This window comes from Phragmites australis, chromosome 4, assembly GCF_958298935.1.
Source record: "Phragmites australis chromosome 4, lpPhrAust1.1, whole genome shotgun sequence".
NCBI classification, from domain to species: Eukaryota; Viridiplantae; Streptophyta; class Magnoliopsida; order Poales; family Poaceae; genus Phragmites; species Phragmites australis.
The window spans coordinates 11,763,965-11,787,698 of record NC_084924.1 but is presented as its reverse complement, the minus strand read 5'-3'; the positions used below and the strand labels follow the sequence as shown (position 1 = coordinate 11,787,698).

At 42.7% G+C, this 23,734-nt stretch overlaps 2 protein-coding genes across 2 annotated transcripts; one reads left to right on the top strand and one right to left on the bottom strand.

Moving 5' to 3' along the window:
* Positions 1 to 241: 241 nt before the first annotated feature.
* On the bottom strand, positions 242 to 7,226 carry LOC133914602 (protein argonaute 12-like). Its single transcript, XM_062357679.1, has 23 exons — positions 6,942 to 7,226; positions 6,258 to 6,457; positions 6,043 to 6,183; positions 5,796 to 5,929; positions 4,551 to 4,660; positions 4,355 to 4,461; positions 4,133 to 4,265; positions 3,879 to 3,995; positions 3,670 to 3,777; positions 3,511 to 3,582; positions 3,162 to 3,284; positions 2,988 to 3,080; positions 2,903 to 2,954; positions 2,662 to 2,783; positions 2,342 to 2,479; positions 1,489 to 1,631; positions 1,334 to 1,399; positions 1,199 to 1,262; positions 947 to 1,082; positions 811 to 884; positions 635 to 729; positions 516 to 547; positions 242 to 414 (listed from the first exon to the last, which is right to left on the bottom strand). Exons 1-23 carry the CDS (start codon positions 7,224 to 7,226, stop codon positions 242 to 244), a joined length of 2,718 nt encoding a protein of 905 aa, XP_062213663.1.
* Positions 7,227 to 18,866: 11,640 nt separating this feature from the next.
* LOC133914601 (uncharacterized) lies at positions 18,867 to 20,905 on the top strand. Its single transcript, XM_062357678.1, has 3 exons — positions 18,867 to 19,076; positions 19,193 to 19,567; positions 20,567 to 20,905. Exons 1-3 carry the CDS (start codon positions 18,867 to 18,869, stop codon positions 20,903 to 20,905), a joined length of 924 nt encoding a protein of 307 aa, XP_062213662.1.
* The last annotated feature ends 2,829 nt before the right edge of the window (positions 20,906 to 23,734 follow it).

Here is a 23,734-nt window from a genome sequence, read left to right as displayed (position 1 = left end):
ATTTGTATCCAACATGACGGCGGCAGTGATTTCGCCGTTCCAAAATTCCCACGATACCAATTTTACAGTTCCAAATACGTTAGAAGGATCGAAGAGTCGTCCAAAAGATCACACACCAGCCAGTGCGTCAAACGGTAGCTAGCTATTTTGCCATATTTACATTATACTGAGACTACTAAAACCCGAAGTTCCAAGACCACAAAAGCGTTGATGCCAGTTCATGCAAGGATCCATCCAACCTTCAGCAGTAGAACATGAACTGCTGCACGTTGTTCTTCACTTTTGGCAGCGGCTTCACCGGGCCGGCACGATCCCGAGAGCTGCCCGCAGAAGATGATACCTGGTCAGATACAGCGTCATCCAAGTAGTGGCGCGCCCGGAAAGCCGCCAAATGCGCGTAGTATGCTGGGGGAACTGGTTGCATCACATGGAACAAATAATCACCCACAACATCAGTAGGCGGAGAGCTGAGACACAAGACTTCAAACTGTATAAAGTTATAAACCTATGCATACCTATAGAGACCGATCGCGTGCAGCGTGCGTACCTAAAAGCCAAACAGGACGGTTGAGATTAATCGTAAGAAAGCAGAGGAGTGCCAAGGATCATAAGATAAGTACTAAAAACTGCTTACGTGTAGCACAGATTGTAAGTCAATGTCTGCAATGCATCGGCACTGAAATGATTTTCATCGAAAAGAACATGGTAATGTGTTGGGCGGCTTGTTCCCTGTCAGAGGGCAAGATGATTAAACCACGAACACTGAGAGAATTCACTACATAAGTGTCACAAGATGAGCATTCCATTCACCTGAATGCCAGAGTGACTACAGAGATAGAAGTCAAATTCGCTGGGATGGCATATCTTCGTATCAACAACAGTTCCTGCAAAACAATGGGGCTTCTTCAGTATCAAGACTAATTGCTTCATATCAGATTTATTTTACCTGGTACAATATTTCCACTTCGATCTGTCAGATCCCGTGCACGAGGATCTTCAGGAAAAAGCCGTGTGTGATGCCTCTTTTGGACCACAATGAATGTAACTGGAGGAAGGTAGCCTTCTTCTAAGCTAGCACAAGCCTGTGTGTACAAATACAAAGATAAGTAAAATAACAAACAAAGACAGAAGATAGCATGGCCGCCACACATGCCAGGAATAAAATAAATCAAGAGGAAAACAGAATGACAACGAGGACCTTGCGAATTGCATCCATTTCATAAAGCAAGACCTGGCTAAACTGACCTTCACTGACACCATCTCTGCAAGTCAAGGAAATGAATTTTAAGTTGCCAAGGGAATAATTCTAGCAGACACAGTTTTCCTTACGAACCGATAAAAAATTATCCTTCCAGGTTTGTGCCTTCCATTTGCTTTATAGAATGACATGAGTAGTTCTCTGCAATAACAATTTTAATGTTTAAAAATAAAGCAGAGATTATTGCATCAGAAGAAGAATAAAAAAAACGACGGAGATATCCAACATACCTGATCATTCCACCATAAATAAGTCCCTTCTGCGGATCCTTCACTTCTGTGAAAAGATCAGTTATGATTTCTTCCCTATGACTTTGTGAAGACACCAAGCACCTGTACTTTGACACTTCCGGCCAATCCATTGATGCAACAACCTATCACAACTCTAACATGATTAAGTAGAGACCAGATGCACGACAGGGCAAAAAATCACTCAACAGGATATGTCAATACCAATAAGAGTGAGTAAATGGAAGGACCTCTCAAAAGGGAAAATTAACGCTGAAATAGTAAATTATTTCTTCAGTTCTGTGAGGAAAATAATAACTCTACAAGCAAGATATGATGAGCAAGATATGATAGTAAAATAACTTTACATTGACGAAAAGCATTTTCCCTGCTTTATTAAAAGCAAAGATTTCAGATACCAGTTTGACTGAATGTTCATACAACTCTCAGTAGAAATTGGAAGCAAAAGGAAACAATGGCAATGACTACATAATTAATATACACAAGAGAAGCTATGGAAACAATGCAAATCAGTAACAATATTTTCTATGGAAACAATACAAATCAGTAAGCTTTTCTTTTGACATTTCCTTCAATTTTTATTCCAGAGGCCCTCCAATGTAAGTTTATAGGAGGCAGCATTTATTACATTCGATCATCCGAATACTCCAGATTCTCATATCGATCCACAAGTATTACCACAATATTCGCAAATCAAAGTAGAAAAATATATGGCTCACAAAAATTATTTAAAACAACTTTTTCTTTAACAGATGCGTGTAATAACTCAATGAAAAAATATCATCACAAATCAAGTAGAGATCTAACAAAGAAAAAAAATAGATAAAATACAAACCGCTGCAATAGACGGAGATGCATCCTCCCCTGCAGCAGGGTGGGTAACATCAGCTCCAAAGATCATTGTAGGCAAATCTGTTAACAGATGTATTCTCCGATGCAATGCGTCTTCGAGAACTGTATTACGGCCACCAACCTACGTGCAAATTGTGAACAGCATAAGCGATCTCGAAATAGATCCATGTTGTCCTCTTTTCTTCCTTAAGCTTGGAAGGCCTGACCCATAAGCTTCGACTTCACTGAGACCTCAATTACTAGGCTCAACAGAGCCAGAAATGACAGTACACCATATTGAACAACTGTCTAGGTTCACCTTACCTTAACATTGATTTTAAGGGACAGGTTTTGCAGATACTGTTGGCCACCTTTCTGAACATTCTTAGGTAGACAACACTGAGTTATTACACCAAGCTCGGTTTCACAAAGCCGCTTTACTCTTCCTGCACATGTAAGAAATGCCAGAACTAGACTTTAGGATAACAAGACATACTTACCTAAAAAATAGACAATAGAAAATAAACAAATACTATCAACTTTAAAATCCATTTGACGTGCTTACCATAAAAAACACTTGCATTTGCATCAGGTAATACTATGATTAGTAACTCAAGCTGCTGCCCAATCACACTTTGTTGAGCAAGCACTTGTGCAGATTGTCTATGTATATTTCTGAGTGCAGCTTCTAAGTTATCTGGACGTGCTTGCCCGATGTCGACACATGGTCTCCCATTTATTTGCTATCACACAAAACGAAAAGAAATGAAAAACCAACATAAATTACAGTGAAAGGAGGACATAATGAAAGATTACATCTTTACCATGCCGATATTATTGCACACACCGACAAAGTTGTTGCAAAACATCCTGACATCATTTGGATGCAAGCGAGAAGCAAAAGTCACACATGACCAGTACTTAATGGATCCTCCATTGATCAATCTCTGAAAAATACACACGCAACAAAAATGATTTATCAACAAAGATAAGGAAAACTAACGATGACTGCATATACTAACCAACGAGTGAATATGCCTCAGCACGAACATTGTCAGTCACACAAAATTGCAAGTACATATTAAATTAAAATTCTTACCAAAACAAAAGAAAATTTTCATGTGATTAAAGAAATGTAAAGTAGAGTTCAGAAAGAAATATAACATGTAATACCTTGTTGTTCATGTTCCACTGACCCATGACAGGATAGCACACCTTTTCTCGTCCAGAGTCATGGTATTTAAGCTAAAAAGGATAAAAAACAATCATCAGCATATGGTAACTAAAACAACAGAGATGTATAAATTTTTACCCAAAAAAGAACATATTTACCGTTGGAGCTGGCAGCACACGAGCATCAACCAAAGCAAGTTGATTTATCACCTTAATGCCAAATTCTTTGGCACAATAATCATTACCATAGTTGTTCCTACCAACTACCTGATAAGATAAAAACATAAATAGTGAATACCAAACAAAACTGAAGGCCAGAAAGCAAAAAGGAAAAAAGGAATCAAACATAACGTGTTTATAAAATTCACCTCTAAAATGCTACTCTCCCTTTGTGTTGGTCGCTCACATGCCAACTTCAGGATGCTCCTCACTTGACACTCATTTAGCTTTCTAGAATAGCGTTGTCCTTCAAGTATGTTGCAAACCTGCATAAAATGTGAGCATTCTAATAACCCATGATATAACGTACATATTTTGATGAAAGCTGACAAAAAATAACACAAAACAGGTGTCTTGTATTGAAGGATTAATGTAATAAAAAAAGATAAGACATAAGCACAACCTCCATAGGTAAATATATCGGCCTGCTATCACTGCCAGCTTGAAGGCATGGCCAGTGAATGTATTTCAAACAGTAATTATATTGGCATTTAAAGTACTGGACAACTGAAACCAATGTCCCATCTTGATCAAACCTGTACAAACATAAATTGATATAGTGTGATTAAATAAATGATTGCAACATGAGGTGAGTTAAGGAAGATCAATAAAATGGAATATATACGTCAAATCATTCAATGGAACTGAGGTTATCCCCGTAATCTTATAACGTATGGATATATCCCGGCGATGTGTGGCCATAACCCGGACTCCTTTGAGGGCTTTCTTTAGCTACAAAGAGGAATGACAAAATATAATACAATAAAACCATTGAACGTAAAAATTAAATGAGGACAGAATAAAGGTCTCATGGTCCATACTTTTACGCGATCCTGGTCAGACAAACGCCTTGAAGTATCATGGATGTTCAAATAGTTCAATGCAAAGTCTATAATGGGTTGAGCCTTGTAGAATGCAGTTGCAGAAATATCTGAATGGGAAGGAGATAATTTTGATTACAAGTACTGGTTCAATAATAAAACTCATATCTATAATACAATGAAAGAAGATGATCTGTGATTAAAAGACCATTTTATGTAAGAGGTTTGCTACATATCCTCAAAATAAAAGATTAAATTTCACAAGTACACTAGATTGAGAAAAAATATCACAAAACTACACGTTTCTTGTGGTTTCATATCCTTGAGGAGGTTTCCAGTAGCCTAGCTAGGATGGAAAATAAAAATATGCCAGTATTATCAGGGAAAAAACGTCTATTCCTCAATTCAGTGGACATTTATTTTTATGAAGAGCCATAGCCATTAGATGTTAAAGAAACAAACTTACCAAACTTGCACAATAAAGAAAGTAAAGAAAACCCAAACTAAAAACTAACTTATTTGTTTTGCAGGTAACCCTAATCTAATTTGGCTCCATTGTAAGCCTATCTTTTCACTCTGAATTTATTCAAGGAAAAACATGCCAAATATTGAATATATTCAAGGAAAATAATACATAATTGCAACGCTGCTGTTACTATATTACTTCAATAGTTATGAATACAAGACAGGGCAGACTGCATAATACTTGAAGTTAGGCATTTAGATAGTTGCAAGACGTAGCTTCTACAAATCTCAACATGCTGATAATAAACCTGATAGGTAGATATACTTAACGCCCATGATTTATTTTCAGAGTTGTGTAGCTTTATTAAGGTATTGAACCACTGCATTTGCACAATTGTTTAATAAAAACAGAACGTATAGAATCTTAATTAAAGTAGTAAAGCTAAATGGTTAACTTAAAATAGCTAGACCTTTGGACTCTGATACAATACTGTGCTTGATGCAAAAAAGTCTCGATGCATAGTATAGAGCATACCGGCATTATACAAAATAGTAGCCTGTAATTGGGTAACCCAGCTAATTGAGGGTAAAGTTACAAAGGGCGCCATGAATGTGGAATACATTGTTCCCAATCGAGAAGCAGGCATTTTGATGTTTCTTTTCAGTTTGTTACTCTAAATAGATAGTACAAACTACTGCCATGTATAAATAATTAAATAGGAGAATAGCTAGATTGCGTAGAGCGTGATTTAAGGTGCCAAAATTTAGGTACAACTATACCAATATTAAGGGACAGTCCCATCTGCGTAGGCCGTAGGCTCTGATAGTAACCCCTCCAGCATTCCACACCATTCCCGATCTCCCCACCATGTCCAAATGCTTGTGAGAAAAATGATCTTGAGATCGATACGTACCTACCACAAATAATTAGGATGCAAAAACTTTTATCATAAGTTAATGCAAAATATGATGTTTAGAGTGATATAGCATGTCAGAGATAAGCTGTACCATAGAGAGGAAATGTTACCTAGCACTTGGGCATTCCCTGAGAGCAATATCAAGAGCTTGGATAGTGTCTTGTGGCAGCTCCCTCTGCCTACCAGCCAAGAACTCCTTAAGGCTGTACAGATCTATTTTTGCAGCATCTTTGATCGTCACCTTATACTCACTGCAGGAGAATGGTAAATTAGTACTACAACATAAGCACATAATGGACAGCTAGCAGGAAAAAAGCCATCATACCACTGTTTTACTCTCTCCGGGTTTGTTAGTTGGAGAACAAATTCTTTCTCCTTGAACGGGAGTGGACCAGCTGTGAAGAGACCCTTTCTTCCATCATAAACAGGCAGTCTTCCGTTCAAGTATTGCTTGTGCAATTTAACGAGCTCGTTAACTATCCATCTGTTTCTTTCCCGTGACCTCGATTCCGGAGTAATCGACACCTGCACAAGTAAAAAGATACCGATTGCACTTAGAAGCAGGATGAATACACATTCACATGTTTAATTTATTGAAAAACATGATGTTGATTTTGTTCCATAATTTATAGACAAGACTGAAGAATAACAACCCTACAATATTCCTCTAAAGAAAATAACTCTACACTATTGATAACGATGAGAACTATTAACTAGCATTCAGCGAAGTGACATAATGCATTGAATCGGAAAAACAAAAGATACATTGAAGTGATAGTGTAAAGTATCCTAAATAGGTAGCAACCAAAGTTGCGGGAAGCTGTGGTCCAAAGTGCGTGGCGATCGAATTCAAAGCCCAAAAACTTGAGAATCTTAAAGCAAACCCTAAGAACATGATCAACGTGATGAAATGCACAGATGTTAGAACCTACTAGCAAGTATAGCGCGCGCCCCACCACAGACACGAGATCTAGAGAGAGAGAGAGAGAGAGAGAGAGCTCAGGCATACATCGTAGTGATAGATGTCCTTGTCGGCGGCCTGGACGAGGAAATGGTTGGCGCGCACGCGGCACCTCCGTCCAACCGTCCCGTACCCCGGCCGCGCAGGGAACACCAACGCCTTGCTCGACGCCGGAGGAAGGCTCCCAGCAGGCGCCGGCAGCGCCAACTTTTCAGGTTCCTTCACCGTCCCTTTCCCCTCCACTCGAGCCGCGGCAACAATCGCCTGAGCCGGTGCCGGCGTTGGGAACGACGGCCCCTCACGCGGCGAATCCTGCACCTCTGCGACCGCCATACTCCTCTCCACCTCCGCCAGCGTCGGCGCCGCCACCTGCCAGTGCTCTCGTGACACGCCATGGTAGCCACCTCCACCTCGCACGCCGGCCGGCTGGGGCGCGTGGAAACGGCCCCCGCTCTCGGCTGCGGCACGGCCACCTCGCGCCGCGCCACCGCGATCGCCACGGCCGCCTCCGTGCTCCGCGGCGCCCCGGCCGCGCCCTCGACCTCCGGCACCTCCACCGTGGTCGCCTCGGCCGCCCCGCCGACCGCCTCCGCCGCCTCGTGTGGACATCGTGCAAACACTAGCACAACGGCACAAGCACTAGCAGAATATGAAGTGCTGTGGACCGGGGGAGACGAGGTGGGCGCTCGCAGCGCGCGTATATATAGCGGGGCTGGGGGCTTGGTGTGGCGACGCACGTCGACACGACGCCACGACGCCAAGGGAACCCCACACGTCGGCGACCGCGACCGCGACCGCAGGCTGCACGAATGGAGTCTACCATTTTGCACTCTGGCGTTCGCGACCCCAACGAAGTCCGCGGAACCGGGCCCAACATGTCGGGTTTCGAGAGGGCGTCTCCGGCGAATGTACAGTAACAATGTACCTGGCGGGCCCCGCGTGTGCTCGGTAATCGGCATCGATCTCGCGCCCGAGGCGTGCGCGGGGTACGGTGGGCGTCAGCCGTGCGGGCAGCCCGCCGCGCGGCGCTTCGGAGTCCGTGCCCGCGCACGGTCGCGGAGCGTAACCCGGGACAAAATCTTTGGGGCAGGGACATCCCCGGCCGGTCTGTGTCTCCGTCGCGTCTAATCGTCCTTCACGAGACCTTTCGCATCATGGTGGTCTCGCGAACAGTTTTAGCAGTTCTAGGTGGTGTTTGTTTGGGCGTCTAATCGTCCTTCATGAACCCTTTCGCGTACAAGAATGGTCTAGGATGAGACCGTGCCGGATGAGGACGACTCGTCCGTAGAGATGGCAATAGGCCTCAATTTGCTGGGTAATTATTCTATTAGGGAGTTAGATATGGACTATTTCTCATACCTATGGGTTTATTAATGGGGAAAATCGTCACCTATTGAATGGAGCGGGTATGAATCTGTTCTCCTACTACCCGTACTCGTATCCGTTCCCCTACTACTCGTACTCGTGTATCTAATCGAGTTAGTTGAGTCTAGGTGGGCTTCCGCCGTCCCTCCCAGTGGCATTCGCCGTCATTGCCTCCTCCTCCATCACCCCTCCCTGTCGCCACCGTCGCCTCACCCTCTGTCGCCCCTCCCGATCGTTGAAGGTGAGTTTCCGGGTGTGGGTAACCCGTTGGGTACCCGTTACCCGCATGGATGCGGGTATGGGTAAATATCGTACCCGTGTGCGGGTATGGGTGTTGTAGCGGACGTAATTTTTTCACACGGGTACGAGTACGGGGTGGTACAACCCAACGGGTCTAGACCCATTGCCATCCCTACTCGTCCGTGCGTTTGGATGCCTGGTTCTCAATCCAGGATGAAGCCTGTACAAATTCTGCTTCAGGCTAGAATCTAAAAATCTAAAAATAGATGATAAATATTACTATATTTATTAAAATAAAAATATATTGATGTATTTATAAATTTAGTATAGATATTTGGTATACCAAAAATCGATTTTGGGTACTTGAGATATCGAAAAACGATAGATCCAACCTATATATATAAACAAGAAAACAAATTCGTATAAAATGACAATATTAGCAAGGAAAATATTAGCAAAAAAATTTGATATTCTTTCATAAAAGATAATAGTTTGATATGTGAACATGAAAACAATTTCATATAAAATGAGACGAGCATAACAATATAACTTAATCACATAATTAAGATAAAGATTCAATACAACACATATGAGCAGGATAAAAATGGTTTCCCAAGCAAAAATGAACCAAGTCAAAAGTGTAGTACAAGCAAAGACAAATTAACCCGGTCAGAATGTAAAGCAGCTTTATGCGAGAATCAAAACATTCATCAGGAATATTGTTTATACTTCTTTTTAGTTTTTTAAACCTGACAAAGTGACAATGCCCAAACCCAGTTAGACTGAAATAATAACAAGGCTAAAGTCTAAACCTGATAATGCCCAAACCCAGGAAAGAAGTGGTATGCCTTCACCAAACATCTGTGAAAATACTTCCATTTCCTGGGCACCATAGTTCATGTTATCCGTTGTTATGAAGTGTATCTTTGGCGAAAGATTAAAGATAGAGTTTGTAAGTTTAAATTAGTTTGGCTAGATTTCTTAGTTGGAGATAAGATTGATTAGTTTGTCGAATTAGAGATATTTAAGGAGCCGCTGGGAGTCGGTATGATGATGCAATGAATAAACAAGTTTAATGCCCGTAAATTAGCTCCTCAGAGCCTCATTGAGACGACAAGTACGCTCCGCCAGATATCCCTACCGATCTAATCAACTAGTCCATATCATCTTTGGTATCCAAGCCCTATAGCTCATGTGTGCCTTTCGTTTCGCCTGCTGCTGTCTTCCACACGCATTAGCACTCCATTGGTCAGCCATACAAAGCAACAAGCATTAACTGATGTGTGGAGCCGAACGCCCCGTCGCCCCTTGCTAGATCTGCCTCCAGCATCACCCCAGCCCCGCTCGGCGCCATCTGCCTCAGATCAACGCGTCATTCGAAGCTCCTATCCGCTCAACTGCCCTGACCTCCCCCGCATTAGTGCACCCGCGCTGCCCAAGCCCTGTCTTGCGCTAGTGCGTCCAGTACCGCATCGGGCCGCTCTGCCCCTGTCGGATCTGCCACTGTCGGCCATCCACTCCACTCGAATCAGTTAGGATCCGCCGGCTGGCCGCCTGCCCCCATCCACCACTTGTTTGCCTGCCGCTCGGTCGATGCATCCACGCAACTGCTACGTCTTCCAGCGTGAGGCTCCACCGTATCGCCGGTCGGCCGCACGCCCTCACCGTCGGCCTCTTCCTCCGACCGCCCTAGGTTGTCACGTGCTTGGTCGCTGGCCTCCGCCCTCCGTCACACGCCGACTCTCAGACAGGCGTGGCAAACCCCACATGTCGCCACTACTCTAGAAGTCGCGTCGCCGCCGCTGAACGATCGGCTCTACAGCCTCCTACTCCCCTCTGGGCCGCTGGTGCTCACCTCCATCAGCCTTCTTCCTTGGTCACCGTTCTAACCTTTATCTTATGCTACTCACTGCCTGGAGCCACCCTGTCACACCCATATAGCTGTATTAGTCATGCATGATCCTATAACCATGGCCGACCTCGCATCCATGCTTGATCTGATCTTGCTCGTTGTCGACCGCACACCTCCAAATATAGTTTTGCTCCCTCAACATGGTTCTCAACCAGCTGTTATGCAAGCAGCTCACGCACAAGCCCAGCGGCTCTGGAATTAGCTATGTCGGGGGTTATGTGTCACCACTGTCGTAGATTAATGGGTTGCTACGGTAGTCTGTTGTGGCAGAGGCATATGTGGCCGTGGGAAGTGAGATGAAGACGGTTGACATCCATGACAAGGAGGAGCTCCAAGTCTAGCTCTTGTACACGGATATCAACATCTACGACAACAACAGGGAGATTCCATCCATCATTGACAATCAGGTTATGCTTTCCCACATTGGCGCTGACATCCACAATGATAGCTCACCACCGAGGACCTATGTACGTTTGTCGCGATGTCTTCGGTGTTTGCCTCGCTGCCGGCAGACAACATGCCTTCAATGGTCACTCAATTTCCTGATGATATCTGCCACCAACACCACCATCATCCTAGCTATGACATGCCAGCCTCTCGTCCATTTGGATTCAACATAGTCTTCAGCCTTGGCCTCTGCCTAGTAGCTCGAGGATGAGCTGCACGTCGGTAGGATGCAGTGTTATGGAGAGTATCTTCGGTGGAAGATTAAAGATAGAGTGTTAGTTTAAGTTAGTTTTTCTATATTCATTAGTTGGAGCTAAGATTTGTTAGTTGGTTAAATTAGAGATATGGTTGTTAGATTAATCTTTAAGCACTAGCTCTATTAAAGGAGCCGCTGGGAGTCAGTATGATGAAGCAATGAATAAACAAGTTGAGTCCCCATAAATTAGCTGCTCAGAACCTCCTTAAGAGGGCAAGTACACTCCGCCAGTTATCTCTACCGATCTAATCAACTAGTCCATATCATCCGTAGCAAGTTAATTTTCTTTGTATTATTGATTTATGAACCATAATTCATGTTAGTTTCTTAGCAACCTTTTTGTTGCCCTCAACATGCCTACTGCTACTCTCATCTTTTCTGTTCAAACTTGTTTTGCTAGGTTATAATGGCTGGAGGCAAACAACACGCATTGGCAATTGGATATACAAAAATGTCAACGAACAACATGTAAGCTCTTTTTTGAAGGATTGCTCAATACTGGTGCTACTCATTCTGTAAATTATAAATGTGAAGTGTGAACCTTGCATTCATGCTCGTTTCTTTAATCTGTTTTTGAGTGTTGGTTCATGTTCAATCCTAGTGGTTTCAAGTGGTGGATGTGTACCTGTGATAGATTCCTCATGCTGAGCTACTTTTATTTTCTATTGATGTTTGCCAATGCATTCTGAGCATGAAAGAATGTTATGTGCACAAACCCTCCTAATCAGTAGGCCATCAACTACAACATATCAAATTACGGGGAATAATAAATTAGAAGAAAGGAACTAAAATTAGTACTACGCAACAATCAAATAGTTTGTGTCGGCCGGTGAAGAAGGCATATCGTGGGGAGATGGGGCAGATCGAGTTGCGGACAATGGAGTTTTAATATGGAGATCTGACCGGCAGCAACCTCGTGGCGGTAGCGTTGGCGTCGAGATCTGTCGTGGAGAGATAGGGCAAGTCGAGCTGCAGACGATGGGGAGGATGTAGATCTGACCGGTGGTGACCTCGCGTTTGTGGTGTTGGCATCGAGATCTGCAGTGGGTGGGACGACGGAGTGGAAACCCTAATCACCGCAGCCGCTAGGGCGAGTCTGTGGGTGCTCGAGTGCCTGCAACATAAGGCAGATGGACAAACGGGGAAGGCGGTATAGTAGTGGCATTTGTGGGTAAATAACCTCTAAGAATGAGGACACTCTTAATTTTTTTGCTCCACTTGTGGGAGAAGCTAGTGGGGCCGCTTTTTGCTTATTATGAGAACTATGTGCATTTGGGAGAAGCGCTGGTCACAAAATCGACGGAGAAGTGGACCGTTTGGGAGCTTGGATAGATTTTTTTGGCGAGAAACATACCTTAGTTTGGTGACGAATTTGCGCAATCAAACTTACCAAAATTTAGCTTGACAATGTTAAAATTTAGGCTTAGTTTGGCACCAAATTTGATATTTATTCTCTAATTCACCCATCCCTATGCGCTTTCCAAAAAGGAAGAATGCATGAATCGCGTCTTACCAAAGTTTAGCATTGCTAACATTTGGTCACTAAACTGGCCACCCATGCTTTGGCCAAACATTGGCAAAAAAAAATGAATAATAATTTGTGAACTTTGAACTCAAATCAAAGAACTTTAATTTTCACTCAATTTGGAGAACTTTCTAATCAAGTGGTTGAAGTTTGCACTAAAAAATCGGAGAACTTTCGGTTCATTTGGAGAACTTTGGACTCAACTTGGAGAACTTTAGACTAGAGTCAAAGATTTTGGAAATCAAAACCCCCTTTGCAATTATGGTCTCTCACGATGCACATGAAACAAGGGGGGCAACCAAATTGAGCCCAAAATGCTAAGGTATCGTGCTGCCTAATCGGCATCACAATCATCACAAGCACCTAGTCAGGTGCTAGTTTGCGAGATCGGGATACGGGACAAGGGGATCAGGAACTTGGAGCATTGGAGAACGGAAGGATAGGAAAAGAGGGAGGGTTACTAGAGGAAAAAGTGAGTAACTCCCATAAAGCCTTGTGAAGCCAATGGTACATGAGCTCTAAAACTTACTCGGGCGTGAAATTATCTTTTTTGCTAAGTAGGGAGAATCGGAGAATCTGGCCATAGTTTGGCAGCAAACCAAAATGCATGCCAAATTTGGTCAACACTACCAAATTGTAAGCATTGGAAACGAAACCAAACAACCCCTTGTTCACCAATTTGGTATCCCATGAGCTTGCGAACTATGGCGAAGAAATCAACTAGAGTTCCAGTAGAGGATGGAATCTTACCAAAATTTGATAACAAACCAAATGCTTACCAAAATTGATCAATGTTACCAAATTTGAATAAGGCAAGCAATGGTATGGTATAAAACCAAACAACCCTTTCCATCATCACAAAACATGTAGAGGATGTAGAATCTCACCTACAATCATGTGGTCTAGCACAACATTGAAAGTGCACCTAGGCCCCTATATGGGTTTTAGATAATTGATGATAAACGATTAAGAGGCTAATGTGTTTATTGAAATTATGAACATGTTTTAGTCTCATTGTAAAAGTTAAACGACGTTGGCCCCTAAAAAGAAAAGAGAAGCTGCATGTAGTTATTCATTAGGTTTAAATTGTTTTTATTCTCGAACTTGAGTTTAGGAATGCCATACTATCAAGAGGGATGCGTTTAGGTTGACTTAAAGATGTCTCAGTGTCATATCCCAAATCCATAATCACGTAATTGAGCCTAATCATGCTTCTTAGGCATGATGTTTGATTTTGAGTAAATTCATTTCGGAATATTAGAGCATTTCATTTGGAGTCAAATAGATGAGAGAAGGAAATTTGGGAGAAAAAATAATCGAAATTCTTAGAAATACCTCCTTTCTATTCCACATAGGCCCCACGTGTGCCCCCACAACCCACCACTCCAAATGAGCAGCCCCCACCTTCTCTCTCTCCTCCTCTCACTCCCGTGCTCCCCCCACCAGAGCAAGCAAGGGAGCAGCTTCTCCCTCCCTCTCTCTCTCAAAGCTCTCTCCTTCTCCCCCAAAATCCAACCTCAAGAGAAGGAATCAAGGTGCGCATGTGGTGTCTACATGTTCTCTAGCTCGTAAGCTATCCATCCATCCAATTCATTTTTGTTTTCCCAAAGGATTCGAGCTAATTTTGACTCGTTTTGGCGTTTAGGGTTGAAACACAAGGAAAACCGGATTCTTCCTCTTCCGAGCATTTCACTCTGTTTTCTTCATCACTCGACAGTCACTAACCTCCACAAGCATCATGGATAAGTCCCTTAGGCTTTCCTCGACATGAATTCGTGATTTGGATGGTCGATTTCGTGATAGAGTGAAGTTCATGAGTTCTTGAGGTTTTGGACCAAATTGAGGATCATGGATGAATTTGTGTGAAGAATCGAGTTGCTAGGTTGATGAGTGAGTTCTAGACTCCATAAACTACCCTAAACATGTTTCCCTTTAGGTTTGAGAGACCCGCAAATCAAATCGGCAATTTTTCCCTGCGAAGAACTGCTCCGTGCAGAAGTCCGCGGAGACTCCGCAATTACTGTCCATCAGGCGGTTTGAGGTTTGTAAAATTCGTAATAAATTCTTCGTGGCTCCAAAAATTATGAAACCAATTTTGGACCTGTAAAGAATTACCAGTCATGAAATAGTTAATTAACTTTCTAAGATAAATTAATTAGGTTAAGGCTTCATTAGTTCACTGGTAATTCTTTACAGGTCCAAAATTGTTGAATTCAATTTTGCCAGTCTTCTTATGGCTTGTTCCAACTTGAAAAAATATTTTTATGCATTATCAAGTATATTTTATGGCATTTCATCATATGCTTATTGCGATGCATTCTTTTCTTTAGTGATCGATGTTTCGGAGAGTGACAGGTTTCGGCGGAAAGGTCTTGTAGTTGATCTTGATTTGAAGAAAAGCAGCAAGACAAGTATCTAAGCATATTGCACCCTTTCAGTTGAATTAAATGAAATAAAAAAATTGATAAATTATGCTTATGTATGTTTGTATGTTTAGCGAGTCATTGTCGGGTGTATGTGGGTAAAACCTATGTTGAATTGCATATCCTCTACCTTGAGTTGTTGAATATCCATATCCTTGTAGCCATGGTGATGTTGTCGATATCTCGTGTCAAAGGTTAAATTGAAATTCTTAGCAGTGCAATAGGTCCTCGTTAGAAGTCGAGCGATGGTGCCGCCGTTGTTCACGAGCTTAGGCATGATGTTTGATTTTGAGTAAATTCGTTTCGGAATATTAGATCACTTTGTTTGGAGTCAAATAGATGAGAGAAGAAAATTTGGGAGAGAAAAGAATTAAATTCGAAGTTAAAACGGACATCATTTCTCTTTCACGTGGGCCCCACATATGGACCCAGCACCCACCACTCCAAATGAGCAGCCCCCACCTGCTCTCTCTCTCCTCCTCCCACTCCTGTGCTCCCCCACCTGAGCAAGCAAGGGAGCAGCTCCTCCCTCCCTCCCTCTCTCTCTCAAAGTGCTCTCCTTCTCCCCCAAAATCCGACCTCAAGAGAAGTAACCGAGGTGCGCATGTGGTGCCTACGCGTTCTCTAGCTCGTAAGCTATCCATCCCTCCAATTCATTTTTATTTTCCCAAAGGATTCAAGCCGATCTTGACTCATTTTGGTGTTTAGGGTTGAAATACGAGGAACACCGGATTTCTTCCTCTCCCGAGCGTTTCACTCTGGTTACTTCATCACCCGATAGTCACTAACCTGCACAAGCACTATGCGTAAGTCCCTTAGGCTTCACTCGGAATGAATTCGTGATTTGGATGGTTGATTTCGTGATGAAGTGAAGTTCATAAGTTCTTGAGGTTTTGGAGCAAATTGAGGATCATGGATGAATTTGTGTGAAGAATCGAGTTGCTAAGTTGATGAGTGAGTTCTAGACTCCATAAACTGCCCCAAATATGTTTTCCTTTAGGTTGGAGAGACTCGCAAATCAAATCGGTAATTTTTCCCTGCGAAGAACTGCTCCTTGCAGAAGTCCGGAGACTCCACAAAATTTCGCGGAGACTCCGCAATGTGGAGTGTCCGCAGAATTTTGCGGAGACTCCGCAAAAATGCGAAGTGTCCGCAGAAATTCGCATAGACTCCGTAGTTACTATTCATCAGCGGGGAGGATTGTAAAATTCATAATAAATTCTCCGTAACTCTAAAAATTATGAAACCAATTTTTTTGGTTTCATAATAATCTCCTCTACCTATTAAAAATATCCCCCACCATAAAATAATAATTAACTTTCTGAGATAAATTAATTAGGTTAAGGTTTCATTAGTCTTGGAAAGGTCTTGTGGTTGCTCTTGGTTTGAAGAAAAGCAGCAAGTCAAGCATCTAAGTATATTGCATCCTTTCAGTTGAATTGAATAAAGTCAAAAATTGATAAATTATGCTTATGTATATTTGCATGTTTAGCGAGTCATTATCTGGTGTATATGGGTAGAACCTATGTTAAATTGCATATCCTCTATCTTGAGTTGTTGAATATCCATATCCTTGTAGCCTTGGTGATGTTGTCAATATCTAATATCAAAGGTTAAATTGAAATGCTTAGCAATGCAATAGGGCCTCGGTAGAAGTCAAGCGACGGTGCCGCCGTTGTTCGAGAGCTTAGGGCGTACTTACTGTTTACAATAATGTCAATGATGATGAGGTTGGTTGGTTGGTTGGTTGGTTGAATGATGAGATCAAGACGAGATGTGGGCAGTGCTAGGGGTAGGTCGGGAGAGGAGCCTGAATGTCATAGACCGTTTGCATCGTTTAAGCACCGTCTGTCAGTGTCGTTGGCTTTAACACTTTTTCGTACTCACCACATATCCCATATGGGAACGGTAAGCCAAGTATTGTAACTTGTCATGTTAATTTGACCCTGTGGTTAAGGTGTGAGCGGGGATGCTGTTAGGAGTGCCTGAGGTTGTGCCGGAAAGTCGCCGTACGCACGAGACTTTGGTGGCCTCCACATTAACTCAACCGGGGCGCAAAGGTTCGGGGTGGGTACGTGAACGGTTGACCCGTCACTCGCAACTTACGGGTCATGTGAGCGGTGGTCTCGTGTCGTGTGGGTCCAGGAGTACTTCCATACAGGGTGTAAAATCAATTCGAATTTTCGTGCTCTCGGTTATTGACCAAGCTTCTGCCCATCCGTATCGGTCGTAGAGTCACGAATATGGGTTGATGGTTGGTGTGGGTGGTATGTTGGGAAGTTTTGTTGGTGGCTAATGATGTTCTATTATGGTTTCGTTTACTTTTATGTGCAAGTTGTTGTTTCAGGTTAGAGGGATATTTTTGGTTAAGTATAAGTACTCACACATATGTGTCTAGGTTGCTTACCGCATATGAGTTTCACTTAACCTTGTGGCCTATTCTTGCTAATACCCAAATGTATAATCCTTAGAGTCGGGCTGTTTATATGTGCCCTATATGGATTAAGTCTTGCGAGTATCTTCGTACTCATGTCTGCGCTTTCAGATGCTACCGCGCGAGGAATTGGTTTTTGGCTACTTCATGCCTGCCGAGGGTGCTGGCAGGCATGAGTTGTGCATCCTACTCTGTTGGTGTGTCTTGAGGTGGAGCTTCAGGGCGTACGACTCCACCCTTCTTTTGTTGTATAGATTTTCTTCCGCTGTGTAGTTTATCTTTTGATGTAAACTGTTGTAAATGATATTACTTAACAACTTGTAATATAATATTAATTACTTACTCTTTCTTAAGCTATGTTGTGATGCTATATATTGGAAGGGCATGTGTTCCGATCTTGGACACAAAACTCGTGCCGAAACTATCAGGATGATATTCTGATTAATCATTGAGATTGTGATTATGAATAGTGATCCTCCTGATGATTAATTAGAATATTATTTGGACGGTTCCTCACAGTGTGGTATCAGAGCTTGATTTAATGAAGTATCTTAAATATGCTTAAGACGTTGTTTAGTAAATGTGTAACATCACTAAGCAACCCACTGAAGTTTCTTTTGTGCCTCCTCTTGACTAATATGTATGAACTTGCTATTATGCTCCTAAACGTAACGTGTGGTCATTTAGATATGCCTCGATAGTTGTGTTGTTGCATTTTTATGGATAATATTGCATCGATGATAAAGGTAAGGAACGTATTCCGATGACGGTAAATAGTGGGGGCTCAACCAGTGCGAGGCAGGAGCCTGGTGTGTCCTGTACGGTGATGGTATGAGAAGTGAATATATTGACAACAACGTATGAAATGTCTCTTGTGCAGCAAGATGCACAAGCACCGTTCGCGCGAAAAAGGATTAGTAGCGTAAATAGTGATGAATGTGATTGTTTGGAGAGAGATGCATTCGTAAAAGACATGTGTAGTTCAGGATCAAGCATACTTACATTTTTTATTGCTCATTTTGCACCATACCATAGGGCATGCTTTTTTCGTTGTCGAAATCTAGTCTGAATTTTTGTATAAGTTGCGGAACGTCTGGAAAAATATGCAAACACTCCGCATTTTTGCAGACATTCCAGACATTTTTGCGAACACTCTGTAAAATCTTGCAGACTCTCCGCACCTAACGAAATCTAAAAATAATGCATCACTTGTGTTTGGTATCCAGCTAACGCTAGTATGCGATGTCGGGATTTGACCTTTCATTTCTTCTGTCTTGTCGTCGCAACAGGATGAGAACCTGCCATAGGGCCTATAAAGACAATCCGGAGGGTTCGAATGCCTGTGATGGAGAGTCACCCCTGCCATCACCCATGGCAGATATGTTGGACCTTCTCAAGGTCATCGTTCAGAACACGGCCCATCCTGTTGGCGGTAGAGCTGACCCACATGGAGGTTTCTTCGAGTTTCTCCGTACTCAACCTCCAATCTTCACCCGCGCTGAAGATCCCAGTGACGTTGATGATTGGCTTCATACAATTAGGCAGAAACTTGCTCTCATGCAGTGTGATGACCAAGAGAAAGTCAGATATGTCACTCATCAACTTCAAGGTGTTGCCGGGGCACGGTGGCAAATCTACCTCGCCATACAAGCCCCTGGCCATCTCATCATTTGGGCGGAGTTCCAATCATCTTTCAGTGCTTTTCACATGCTAAGTATGTGAGAGATGTCAAGAAGCACGAGTTCCTCAACTTGAAGCAAGGGGACAAGTTAGTAATGGATTACGTGCAGAAGTTAAACTCTTTGGCACAGTATGCACCTGAGTTCATTTCCACTGACAAGCGAAAGCAAGAATACTTCATGGACGGGCTTTCTACGAAGATGCAAAAGAGACTCTCAATGCATAACTTTGAGGATTTCAACATGATGGTGAGCAAGTCAATCACGGCGGAGTACAAGATGAAGAAGCATGAAGATGAGAAGAAGCGTAAGTGGGAGGAGCAATTTTCTGATGGGGGCAATGAGCAACACTTATGCGCAGAACCATCACTTTCATCTCATGCAATGGCTATGGTGCCTCCATCACTTGTGTGCTTTCCCCTTTCATCTACTTCTCAAGGGCATCCGTGCTATAAGTGTGGTCAAGTTGGGCACCTTGCCATACATTGTCGTCAATCGAGGCAAGATGGTGTGGTTAATACCCCAGTTGTGCCACCCTCTCGACAAGCCTCTAAGGCTGCGCAATTTCATAAGCGCGGTCGAGTCAACTACACCACAGCTGAGGAAGCTCACGAGGGTGACAATGTATTAATGGGCATATTGCTTGTGAATTCTTGCCCTGCAATGGTGCTTTTTGATTCCGAAGCTTCTCACTATTTCATGGCTACGAGTTATGCTCGATGCCATGAGCTGAAAATTAGCACTACCCCTACACCTTATATTATAGATGCACTCGGAGCCAATGTTCTTATTAATCAATGGGTGTCCAATGTGTCGATTATTATCAATGAGATTCCTTTCTGTGTAAATTTGTTGATGATGGACTCCAAAGGGATAGACGTCATTCTGGGAATGAATTGGCTAACTAAGAATAAGGCTGTCATGGATTGTGCTTAGCGGACCATCACCCTGAACAATCTATCCGATACATAAATACATTTGAAGCTTAAGGATGCGGATCCTTGTCTTTATACCCTGAAGGTCGTCACCACTAGGGATCTTCTGAGTGTCTCAGTCGTGTGTGATTTCTCGGATGTCTTTCCAAATGAGTTACCCGGAATGCTGCCCGACCGGGAAGTGGAGTTTGACATTGAGTTTGTGCTTGAAACAGCTCCCATATTCAAATGGTCCTATCATATGCCGCCAAATGAGTTGGCAGAGTTGAAGAAGCAAATTCAAGAATTCCTAGTGAAGGGTTTTATTCGTCCGAGCTCCTCACCTTGAGGATGCCCGGCGCTCTTTGTAAAGAAGAAGGATCAGTCCTTATGGATGTGTGTTGATTACCGTCCGTTGAATACGGTCACCGTCAAGAACAAGTATCCGCTTTCTCAGATTGATATATTGTTTGATCAGTTGACCGGTGCTCGGGTGTTCTCCAAAAATGATTTGAGGTTGGGCTATCATCAGATAAGAATCCAGCCGGGGGACATTCCAAAGACATCTTTCTCTTCTCGCTATGGACTGTATGAGTTCACGGTCATGTCCTTCAGCCTGACCAATATGCTGGCGTACTTCATGTATCTGATGAACACGGTCTTCATGGAGGAGCTGGACCAGTTTGTTGTGGTTTTCATCAATGATATTCTTATTTACTCCAAGACCGAAGAAGATCGTTTCCAATTGAGGCACACAGTTCACCTCTTACTTCTAGAGAAGACTTCACAAGGGTATGAGAACCGAATTGTTCCATAGCACAGCATTCCACCCTCAAACTGACAGTCAAACCGAGAGGATGAATCGGATTCTGGAAGACATGCTTCGAGCGTGTGCTCTCACTTATGGAAAGAAGTGGGATATGTACTTGCCATTTGCGGAGTTCTTCTATAACAACAGTTATCAAGCCAGCCTCCAAATGGCTTCATTTGAAGCTCTTTATGGAAGGAGGTGTAGAACGCCGCTGAATTGGTCCGACTCCGACGAGAGGGTTTTCTTAGGCCCAGATTTGGTCCAAGAAGCAGAAGATCATATCAAGACTATTCACCAGTGTCTACTCATAGCTCAGTCCCGACAGATGAGCTATACAATTCTTACCACTAAATTATGTTAGGCTTGTAGCTTGTTCCCACCAAAGCTCTCTAGAAGGAGACATTTATGGGATTTGAGTTGAGCACCTCTGATAATATGGCTTGTTTCCGATCAACAATATTATGTAGAATGGGGTATTGCTAGATTAGTGTATTTGACCTTAGCCATTTTTCTCTCAGAATCTATTTTTTAAAAATCTTAGTATAATAAGAGGTGCACTCCGTTAACACTCACATCACCACTATGCACTTTATGTACCACTCTTTACTGTAAAATTTCAATATTATAAACACAGTCAATCTTATTCATCATGAACACAAATAATTCTATTTAATGTAATGCAACATGATAATGAGCCTGGGAAAAAAAAATTAGGAACACATTTTGTGGATTTGCACTCCGTTAACAGGATAATTCTTGCACAAAGGTTGCTCTTTGAGCAGTTGCAGAAGCAGAGCTAGCTCAGTTGGCTTGAACATGGAATTCATCCAACATGTGCATATTGATTATTTTTTAATTATGAAAAGTACGACTCTCCCTGCCGTTCCTTTTTCCTAGAACAAATCGAAAAACTAAAATAAATGATGTCAGAATCTCCAAGTTGGTCATTCTGCAGACAGGTGACGACCATTGATCGGTCCAAGTTATGAAAACCGGGCGTTATCTGCGAAGGCACAGCACTCTTACATGAACTTTCAATATTCAAGGGAATAAATATTGAACAAACGCAAATGTTAGACCAGTGGTCAATATATTCCTAGCATTTTCTATATCCTACTACAGTAATACCACACTTTTACTTACCTACCAACTGGGCCATTCCATCTGCAATGTCCTCACAATTAACAAATGCACTATATTTACTTTTGCTTACTCCCATCATTTGACTTAAACACTTGAATCTTGATTAGTTGAGTTGCTCCAGTTCTTCCTTCCAGTTTGAAATGCTTGAAATGCTTCAACTCTGGGCCGATGGAGCTAGTAGCTTAATTGGACCAGAGCACAGCATCATCTGCAGAATCGACCATGTATTCCGTCTAGTTTAGGTAGATCTAGTAGGGATAGTAGTTGTAGTGAATGCTTTTGGTGCTGGCCCATGCCGTTCCGTCGCTCGGCTGCCTTGTCTGTGGGACGAGTGGCGATTTTGCAGCGGAGATGATGGTCTTCGAGGGTGATGGCTGTGTGGCCTGTGAGCTGCTGCTGGTCTTCGTTACTGTCGGTGGTTCAGTAGTTGGGTGGATTTTACATCTTGTGTTTGGCTGTGATGTTTTAGTCTGTATGGGTTGTATGTGCTCTCATAAGTATGCTGGAAAGTTGGTGTTTTTTTTAGTGGATTTTGCGGAGGCTTAGTGTTAGCTTCGTCGGTGTTGATGGCATCACCGGTGGTGCTCGGGAGATATCGAGTTTATTCCACTGGTGGTGATCGGGTGGGAGCACTTATGATTTGGTTCGGGGTCACCTGTGATGTTTGTGGTGTCTGTCATTTTATCTCTCGACGATACTCTGGTGTTTGAGCGTTCGGCGTTTTAACGGTATATCTTTTGTTGTACTACTGATGATAATAAAAAACTTCAAAGCTTTTTCGTCAAGAAAGGTGTCAGCTTTAAGTTATATGCTCAGCATGACCTTCTCCTAATACATAGATGATTAAATCATCTCTAATCATATTCCTTTCATTTCGTTCCCTTTCTGATTCTCTTCTTCGTTTTTATTCCCTTTATTTTCTCATCTTCAATAGCTTTCCTTTGAGAGGAATCATAAAGTCAAAGTAGAGATAATTTCGTCCTGAATGTAATGACCCTGAGAATCTTTTTATTATAAGAATTGTGAAGGAAAACTATTGAAACGCTGAAGGGAACGAAAATTCCTTCACGACAGAATTTTCGTTCGCGACAAAAACCGCTTAGTATAGTCTTATTTGAGTGGTGGCTCCGATTATCGGTGACGAAGTGGACTGTACATCCCTGCAAGGATATAGAAGTTTTGTTTATCTTTTTTAGGTGTTGTTGTATCATTTTTATCGCAATCCTTATCACATATATATATGAAAACTTCCGGCTTCTAACAAAGTGAGAACAGTATGTACTGAATCTTCGTTTGCGCTAGCAAGGCTACAATTTAGGGAAAAAATTGAAAATATCCCAAGAGGTCAAGATGGGTGACAGAAGCATGGACGGATGATCATGGTATTTGCAGAGGTTTGAGTTTGACTTGATGCGACGTAACCCGGACCAAATCTTTGGGCTGCTGCTGCGACTGAACACCCCGGTCTCCGTCTCCGTCTCCGTCTCCGTCGCGTCTAATCGTCGTTACGCGTGGCTGAAGCAGTTGTGGCAAGGTGGAGTTTACGAGGCCCATTCGAAATGATGATGTCCTGCGGAGCGCTGAGGCGAATAGGCGATACAAAACGCAGGCTACGGCGGTGACCTGTCAAATCGTGCAATGAAAATTGTGTGTCGTCCGGCGTTTGATTGGTAAAATACGGCACCCTGTTCT